Below are 9851 nucleotides of genomic sequence, written 5' to 3'. Positions count from 1 at the left end.
TACCCCACTCATTATACTGACTCATTACACATTATACTGACTCCGAGTCGACCAGTCCTTGTTGTACCCATCAATGCCGAACGCCAAGCAGGGACCAACAAGTACCGTATTTTAACGTCTTTTGGTATGACGCGGTCGGGGATGGAACCCGCGCCCTTCCGCTCTCCGGGCGGACGCTCTAACCACTACACCACGGAGGCGGTCTAGTGCAGTGGACCTCTCTAAACCGCATAGTATACCGAACACTCATTACGCACAATACTGGACAGTCTGGTCTAGTGATGATTATTATAGGACAACGTGCGATGTGCTCAGGATTACGTGTCACCTGTCATGGCTTTTTCATTGTCATTGTTTGAAGTTACAAAAAATAAATAAGATATAAAAGTCATGTTGCTACGTGACGAGCTTGATAAGGAAATACCGCCGTAACGAATCTCATCTCTATGGGATGCTAAAACCAATATTCTTATCAAGGACGAGACTAGGATTCGAGGGGCGGTAGGGTAGCCTAGTGGTTAAGCGTTCCTTCGTCATGCCGTAGACCCTGGTTCAATTTCCCACATGGGTACAAAGTGTGAAGCTCATTTCTGGTGTCCCCCGCCGGGATATTGCTGAAATATTGCTGAAATGGCGTAAAACTAAACCCACTCACTAGGATTCGAACCCACACTGGATTGTGTGGACGTCTAAGACACACAAACTGATTTAATAATAATTGATCAGGAAATACCAAGGAAACACAATACCCGGTAATATTTACACCCACGTGATATGGTTTTTATCTTCCGTGTTGGATACGACCAGCTTGTAGTAACACGAGTTCAACCACTTGAGGTTGGGATCTTGGTGGTACATGTAAGTATAGTTGATTTGTCAGTGTTTCTCAACATATTAGGGGTGGTGGGTAGCCTAGGGGTGAAAGCGTTCGCTTGCGAAGCCGAGGAACCGGGTTCGATTTCCACGTGGATACAATGCGTGAAGCCAATTCTCTGTCGACCCGTGAAGATCCGGGGTAGAATAGGTCTTCAGCAACCCATGCTTGCCATAAAAGGCGACTATGCTTGTCGCAAGAGGCGACTAACGGGATCGGGAGGTCAGTTTCGCTGACTTGGTTTACACATGTCATCGGTTCCCAAATGCGCAGATCGATACCCATGCTGTTGATCACTGGATTGTTCAACCTTACAACCACTACATCACGGAGGCGATCCACATCCAAAATTAGTGCGGCGGAGATCGGTGTGGTGAATAAACATTCTCTTTGATCACAATTTATGTACATGTAATGTTTTTTACACAAAGCTCAATTGAGCAAACGCTTGTCAAACGGGAAGAATTTCTATGTTTGTTCAAAGAGAGCACCCTAGTCTCTGTGACTCGTGTTATGTCGCAATGTTTGAGGAAATAAATAAATTCGATAAATACTTCCTCGAAGTTACTTGCACAAAGTAGTTTAATTTAAGTTTATTTATTTTAAGTTTATTTATCCTAAAGACTATCCTGACTTCACGACGTGGGAGGGTTGCTCATTCTTTTAATCATTGGTTTTATTTAAAGGACGTGAAATTGCTAGAATATCGCTAAATGTGGAGTTTGGCAAACTTCCAGCCTTAACTGATGACATGATAGCTCAAATCAAATGTAACTTCCCCTTTAAATTCCCTCTAAAAATCATTTTTGTGATTCTCAAAATAAGCAATAATATTGAAGCCTTTGAAACATTAAGGAACGCTTTTAAAAAACCTTTAATGGGTGATTAACTCATAACAGGGTTGTTATCAAAATAAGCAGTATGGCTACTCGTTAGAAACAGAAAATAGATAAGAATTTCACTGAGGGGTATGACGGTATTTCTTTCTGGTGATTCCCCAAATTAGCAAGGTATTTTTTCAAACGCTTTTACTTAAAATCTCCAGAGAATAATATAACTGCATTTCTTTCTAGTGGTTTTAAACTGAGCATTATCGTTTTTTTGCACCTTTGTAGTGAGTGAGTGAGTGAGTGAATGAGTTGGGTCTTTTTTGCAATATTCCAGTAATATCACGGCAGGGGACACCAGAAATGGGCTTCACACATTGTACTCATGTGGGGAATCGAACCCGGGCCTTCGGTGTGACGACCAAACACTTTAACCCACCGCCCCTTTCACCTTTGTAACACGAGTAACGACATAAGTGATTTCAAAGGCAGATATGGCTGTGTTCCCTCCAGCGAATTTCATCAGTAATAGTAATTTCTGTTTTGGAATATGAGTTAGTGAATAGCTGCCTCACCCGGGTCATCCTTCCACACAACCTCCAAATACTGCCTCATCCCTCCACACCACTTCCAAATACTGCCTCATCACAATACTAGGCACATAAAGAAACTGTGTATATCAAAATGTAAAATCTAAATTTATGAAACCTGTGTAGACACATAAGGATTCAAACTCAGAGATTAGTGACATGTATCCAACAAGCATGCACGTGCCACGTTCCGTGACGTCAGTGGGTTCGTCCTGGAGACGTGCAATACGTTGTTGCACGTGCATTCCGGGAAAGAGAAACAAAGCAAATGAATGTCACACAATACTGTCACTTTGGAAAGCTCAACCCCTGCCATTGTGATCGTTCAAAACATTAAACGGCTATTGAAACGCATAGCATGCCAAGGCCCACGTCTGCACAACGTCATGAGGCCATTGGGATGGTCCGTGGGGGAATGTCTCAACGACAATTGGCTGCACATTTCCACTGCCACCGGAACACCATTTCTGCACTGGTGAGATGCTACCAGAACACAAATGACGTCATCGATCGGCCACGTTCTGGACGTCCACGTGTAACAACGCCAAGACAGGACATATGGATAAGGGTGACCCATCTTCCCCACAGGTTTCAGACTGCAGTGATGACCGAACCATCCCAGGACTTCGACGTATCCACCCCAACACAGTTCGACAACGTTTACGTTATCAAGGGATCAGACCACGACGTCCCGCCATACGGCCTATCCTGACACAACTTCATCGACAAGCTCGCCGAATGTGGTGCCGAAATCATGTCCGCAGACCCTTGTTTTGGTGGAGAAATGTTGTTTTTACAGATGAGTGCAGGTTTAACATTTCCCCATAGTGATGGACGTCAACGTGCCTATAGACGCGAGGAAAAACGTTATGCACAGGCCTGTGTCTTGGAGAGGAATCGCGTTGGTGGTGTTTCCGTGATGATTTGGGGTGGAATAACAGCACGCCAAAGAGCTCCTTTGGCGATTGTTCAGGGCAACTTAACTGGTGTGGGCTACAGGGATCAGATTCTTCGACCTGTGGCAATTCCTTTTCTGCAACGTCATGGCCCTGGGTTAACATTCCAACAGGACAATGCCCGCCCTCGTACGGCAAGGGTTGCTATGGATTTCTTACAACACCACAACGTTGACTTACTGCCTTGGCCTGCAAATTCACCGGAACTCTCCCCGATAGAGTATGTTTGGGACGAGCTGGATCGACGTCTACGCCGTCTTCCTCATCCGCCAGATAACGCCCTTGACCTTGCAACAGAACTTGAGAGAATCTGGCGTGACATCCCACAAGCCTTCCTTGCACGTTTGATGGGCTCTATGCGTCATCGATGCACTGTTGTTCTCAATGCCGATGGTGGACATACCCGTTATTGAGCTTGTGACATGTCTCGTTTGACCCCTGTCCCGCTTGTGGACTCGTGACGTCATTGTGATTGACTTTTCAATTGAAATTCTCCCGGCTTGTTATGGTCTCCTGATCCCTCCATTAAAGTTTATATGTACCTTTGACATTGTTATCGTACTTATCAACTGGGATAATATTTTGACAATGCACAGTTTCTTTATGTGGCTAGTATACTTCCTCATCCCTCAACACCACCTCCAAATACTGCCTCATCCCTCCACACCACCTCCAAATACTGCCTCATCCCTCCACACCACCTCCAAATACTGCCTCATCAATCATCACAATCTCAAAATACTTCCTAATCCTTTTGAACAACCCCCAGATACTGTCTTATTGCCTTCAAATAACCTCCCCACTGATCTACTGAGTCTAGTATTATGATTCTTATTATTGTTCGGCTAACCTCCAGATACTACTTCACCCCTCCTCACAACCTCCAAATACTGCCGTATTGCCTTCAGAAAATCTCCGTTGGCTCGCCACGCCAAAGACCCGGGTTCGAATCCCCACATGGGTACAATGTGTGAAGCCCATTTCTGGTGTCCCCTGCCGTGATGTTGCTGGAATATTGCTAAAAGCGGCGTAAAACCAAACTCAGTCAGTCAGTCAGTCAGAAAATCTCCACAAATAATCTGCTGTGTCTAAATTTATGATTCTTTTTATTGTATGGCTAATGTATTTTCAACAGAATAGCTTCAGTTATACATGAATTAAAATTGTTTGTTTTCAGTTTACAAAACAACAACAACAACAACAACGTGAACACTCTTTTGAGTCAGCATACGCTCTAGTCCATCGACCACTTCATTGTCAGGTAAGAAACACTTACACTTTTATAATTTATACTATTTACACAGCTGTTTTGCCTTAACGTTCCATAGAAGACAGTTCTGAACACTGGCGTTTTATATGCACACCGTTTACAAATCTAAGGAATAGAATCGGAAAGAGTAAATATGAATGGAATTTCTAGTACCTCTGACCTCTTCTTGTTGTCTTCAATATAAGTGACTGAACGCTTTCCATGTGAAATATCTGCTAAAAGCAGAGTCGATTCTACAAAACGAGTATTCTTTCCGAGTGGGCTTGTTTGTTTGTTTGTTGGCCTGTTTGTTTAGCGCAACAAAAGTACAGCTGTATGACGGTAGTCTGTAAATAATCGTATCAGACAACCCAGTGATTCACATCAATAGAAACGATGACAGAGTATGTGTTTATGAATCACTATCAAAATTAATGGTGATGATACCAGGTGTTCGCGGAAAGATTAGCGTATCCTGCCACATCGTTGGCACCCGTCACAAATACATGCAAAGGCTAGGTCATCTGAAATTGTTTTTTTGCAAGTCAAAATAGGCAATTGAATCAGACATCATTTTGTCACCAACAAGCCCATAGAACATTTTGAAAGTTTTACTGATGTTGTGACCTTGCTTGCACAACTTCTGTACAAGAGTCGTGTGAAGTTGTTTGAAATCTTGGCATAAAGTGTATAGTCGATTGTATTTCACGTTGTGAAATGTAAACACCAAATTCTGGCGCTATTGGAATATTTTTCGAAAAGAGGCGCCTAACGAAGACTCGATTATTTACAGACTGCCATTGACGACCAAGGAATATTGCTGAGTCAGGCGGTAAACAGCAAGCAAGCTCTTTCACTCACTCTCACTCGCTGCCCATATGTTCGTATCACCGCTGTTGCATGTTCTTCTTTGTCAGCGTCCTACCTACGTTCAGTGGTTTCAACAGAGCGATAAACCAGTACAAATTCCTGTACATGCGAGCTTTCCTTCAAATTTGCTGATTTGCTTATGTCTGAATCGATGTCAAAGCCACACAGTCTCACTTTACACATCACTTTTCAGAACTTCAATCAGCCCTTTCCAAGACAAAGAAAAATATGTTAGAACAGTTCCAGTTCATAGCCGTCGTCTCAATGTTAATGTGGATGCTGACGTCATCAACGTTGGTGCCGTTAAGGAAGAGGAAGGACTGTGCCCTGAGATGTGTCTGTTATCGGTCAGAGATTAAGTTTAGACATAAACATATTGTTACAATGCGCTGCAAAAACTTGGACTTAAGACAGGACCCTTTACCATTACCTCCAACAGAGTCCAAGGAAACGCCCACAGCCTTGTATTTGGAGAATGGCACTTTTCCCGATGTCCTAAACACTACTCTATCTGTGTATTCTCCATATAGAATCGTTACTCTTAGTCTGAGACGGAACGCCATCGAACACGTCGCCAAGGGCGCCTTTGCTAATTTGGGTGATTTGGAAACGCTTGACCTCTCAGAAAACTTCATAAATGAAGCCATTTTAAAGGAATCGTTCTGTGGAATGGCCAAGACTCCAATGACGACATTGAATATCAGTTCCATGAGTCTTCAAAATGTTTCTGATGACTTTTTTAAACATTTCGAAAATATTTCTGATTTCGAACTTATTTTTCGGGACAATACAAATCGGTTCCCGAAAACTGCACTTATGCGACTGAATCTCATGACCTCGCTTGATTTTGGGGGAAACAATTTAACATATATAAATCTTCACAACACTAGTTTTACATATTTGACATATCTAAATCTTGATAACAATCGCTTTTATCGCTTTCCCGATTTCTGTTTCCAAGAAAGCAGGAGTTCACGTTTCCCGAACCTTAAAATCCTAAAAATTCAGTGGAATGATATGAGACATATACACCAAGCTCATTACAACTGTCTTACTACTCTCCAAAATTTGTACTTAAATGGTAACCTGTTCCCAGAACTAAGATCCAATCAGTTTTCGATGCTTCCAAACATTTACAAGATCACCCTTTCCTACGTAGGATGTGCAATGCATACTATTGAACGAGCCGTGTTCAATAATTCGGCATTGAAACAAATATATTTTCGGAGTAATCATAAATGGTTTCATAAGGGGAAGATATCTAAAGAAACTGACTTACGTCTATTTGAAGGGTGTTCATCCTTAGAATTATTGAATCTTAATGATAATATTTTCCGAATCACCACAGAAGATGATTTCAATATATTGCTTGGAGGTCTTACTTCTCTGCAGGTTTTAGTCATGGGAGGTAATTATCTACCGTATATACCCCGTGTTATAACTGAAAAATTAACCAAAATTGAAAGTCTTGCTCTGTATGGAAATATCATATCAGATTTAAAGCCATTACAAAATATGACAAGTTTGAAAAGGTTGTTCATGGGAAGCAATGAAATAGCAACCATAGATGAATCAATTTTTCAACCCTTAAGAAGGAATTTAACGGAAATTTATCTCCCGATGAATCCGTTTTCTTGTACATGCAACATATATTGGTTAGTTGAATGGATGCGCAATGAACCCGAAAAATTTGGTTTTATAAAGTATCCAGAATCTAAGCGTAGCTACACCTGTTCAAGCCCATCGAACCAGAAAGGACGAAACTTGCTTGATTTGGAAATGTCGAAAATTTCGTGTTTATTGGATATGGGGGTGAAAATTGCAACCCTCACCTTGAGTATTCTGCTCATGGTGTTTTTAGTAGTCGGGGCAGTGATATATCGTTACCGTTGGCACATCCGATACTTCATCTACATGGTCAGATACAGTCAACGTCAGGAGGTGGACACCGTCGACTACGAATACGACGCATTTGTGGCCTACTCTTCACCTGATCGACCCTGGGTAATTAAAACTCTCCTTCCAGTTCTTGAAGGCAAGGAAAGCCTGAAACTTTGTGTTCACGACAGAGACTTCGAGGTTGGTAAATTAATCGTCGATAACATTGTGGATTCAATTCAAGAAAGCCGCAAAATTATCATTGTCCTGTCGAATGAGTTTGCCCAGAGTGGATGGTGCCAGTTTGAACTCAATCTCATCCAGCGACACGTACTGGAGAATGGTCAGCGCCTCCTGGTGGTCGTCATGCTGGAGGAGATAGACACACGTCACGTGACCAAAGCTATGAGAGCCATGTTGCAGACAACAACCTACCTGATGTGGGGAGACGAAGATTATGCTAGGAAAGCCTTCTTCAACAGACTGAGGATGTTACTTCGCAAAGTGACCAAACGTAGACGAGCAAGGACATTGTCAGTCTAGTCTACATGTTTCTAAATATCATTCAATCACCTTTATTCAAAGGCGGTCATTCGGTTGACAAAAACCTGTGTTTTAGACTTGGTGGAAGTGTTCTTCCGACAGTGAGTAACACCATATATGCTGGATCCCAGTAAGTAATAAACAACAAGCAGAACGAACAGAACGTTCCTGTGCAAAAGCCAGAAAACTGCTATATTCACTCAAGGACGTCGGCTTAAAGGCTGGTTTTATACGTCCTATAGGATGTGTCAAAATTTGGCGTAGAGTTATACTTCCTTGTGCATTCTATGCCTGTGAATTATGGACAAACATCACGGAAACAGAATATAGCATCACGGAGCGAGTTCAACGGTTATTTGCTCGTATTGCTCAAAACTTCCATAAGCGGTCATCTACTTCAGCAACTGTTCAAAGCTTGGGTCTCTGGTCAGTGCATGGAGCCATCGACAGACTCAAACTCATGCTGGAAGCTGGAAGCACCCACAAGAGAGTACTCCTGTATAGAATAGGACAGTTTATTACTGATAACACGTGTGATGTGTGGTTAACCCATGATCTTCTGAAAATTGTTCTAAAATACAATCTCTGGTCGCATGTGAATGAATTTATGAAGACTGGTAATTTTCCGTGCAAACTGGAATGGAGTAGAACTATAAATAGAAAAGTAGCCGACGCAGAATATTATAACTGGCAAATGCCACTCACTCAGACACCAGAAATGAGCCGTTTTGCCAACATTCATGGTGCTCTAGCCCCACGTCGACTGCGGGGAATGTGTGCACTGTACCCAATCTCAACCAGACCTATGTACAATGTAGTTAAACTTGGTGTATTACCTGTTGTAGGTGGGATGTGCCTACTGTGTGACACCGAGTGACACCGAGTAGAAACATTCCTACAACACTGAAGCACTTTTTCATTGCAAATGCTAGTTCTAGATAACCGATTAATTCTTAGGCACTATCCAGGGATATGTATTTATGCACATTGCGTCGTGCGCTCCTCAAGTTTTATGTCTTTCGTGTACAAACAAATATTTCTTTTCTATGTTTCGACACACATGTGTAGATCACCAGTCTTTGTCTTGTTTCATTCATGTTTGCGTGTTAGATCTGTATATGCAGGTTAGATTCCCGTTCAGTAGCCTAGATTCTAGTAACTTAGTCACAAAAACAGTTCCGAGAGTTTATACAATCATTTCCAGCAAAGACGAAGTTTTATGTATTTTACGATAGTCCGCCGATCAAATGATATTCGTGTAGATTTACCTCAGATACGCGCTCACATGATAGGTAACATTTGTGTTACATATAAGTATTTGAATAATGATGTATTAAACGTTCCGTTCCACGTGCAGTTGTATACTGTACAGAACAGTTTATACGCGAATCACATTATCAGTAGAAAATGTTATTGTCTACTCTTCATATTACCAGAAAATATACATTCAAATCCGTGTAGTTTGCATGTACAGTCTTCATTTATTTAGCTCCGTAATTTAAGAAATACGCGTAGCCAATGACAACAGCGCCGTACTAGTACATTATTACATATTCATTTAACTAAGTTACTGTTTTGCTTTGTAACGCACAAAAATGTAGCACTACAGCATTTCATATATTATAGGTCATGGCTTAACTCCGTATATGTCGACATTGCACGTTGCCAATAGCAACACCACCGTCTAAATACACTTACCGTAATCACCCAAATAATTCATGATAAAACAAGCTTAAGTAGTAGTACTCTAACTAAAACTAGGCCTACTGTCCCCGTATTTCCAACACTTTTATATCTCTCTAATATCACTTACCGTATCTCCTGAAATTATTGTATTGAGAAAATAAATGTTAACATTACAGTTTGAACGCGTACAGTCAATACCGGAGTTAAATAGTATATGTCAAATCTGAGCACTTCGCGCCGTTTACCGTATTTGCTCAAGGCATGTATGTTGATAACGGACATTTACTTACACTAGTCATAAATCGTTACTGTAGTCAATACATTAAGCGCAACGTACCGTAATAATCATAAATTCCTACCGTAGTTAACGCAATAGGC

General features: G+C 41.6%; 1 protein-coding gene across 1 annotated transcript; it reads left to right on the top strand.

Moving 5' to 3' along the window:
- The first annotated feature begins 792 nt into the window (after nucleotides 1-792).
- On the top strand, nucleotides 793-8984 carry LOC124253098 (toll-like receptor 3). Its single transcript, XM_046686812.1, has 3 exons — nucleotides 793-858; nucleotides 4425-4508; nucleotides 5560-8984. Exon 3 carries the CDS (start codon nucleotides 5595-5597, stop codon nucleotides 7785-7787), a length of 2193 nt encoding a protein of 730 aa, XP_046542768.1. The 5' UTR covers nucleotides 793-858; nucleotides 4425-4508; nucleotides 5560-5594; the 3' UTR covers nucleotides 7788-8984.
- Nucleotides 8985-9851: the final 867 nt, after the last annotated feature.

The sequence above is a fragment of the Haliotis rubra genome, unplaced genomic scaffold (genome assembly GCF_003918875.1).
Source record: "Haliotis rubra isolate DU_JTF1 unplaced genomic scaffold, ASM391887v1 Scf531, whole genome shotgun sequence".
NCBI classification, from domain to species: domain Eukaryota; kingdom Metazoa; phylum Mollusca; class Gastropoda; order Lepetellida; family Haliotidae; genus Haliotis; species Haliotis rubra.
Note: the sequence above shows the minus strand (reverse complement) of the source record. Positions and strands in the feature narration are given on the sequence as shown.

What these genes read in the sequence shown, in the direction of transcription:
- LOC124253098 (XM_046686812.1), top strand. Translation starts at nt 5,595, where the DNA reads ATGTTAGAACAGTTCCAGTTCATAGCCGTCGTCTCAATGTTAATGTGG.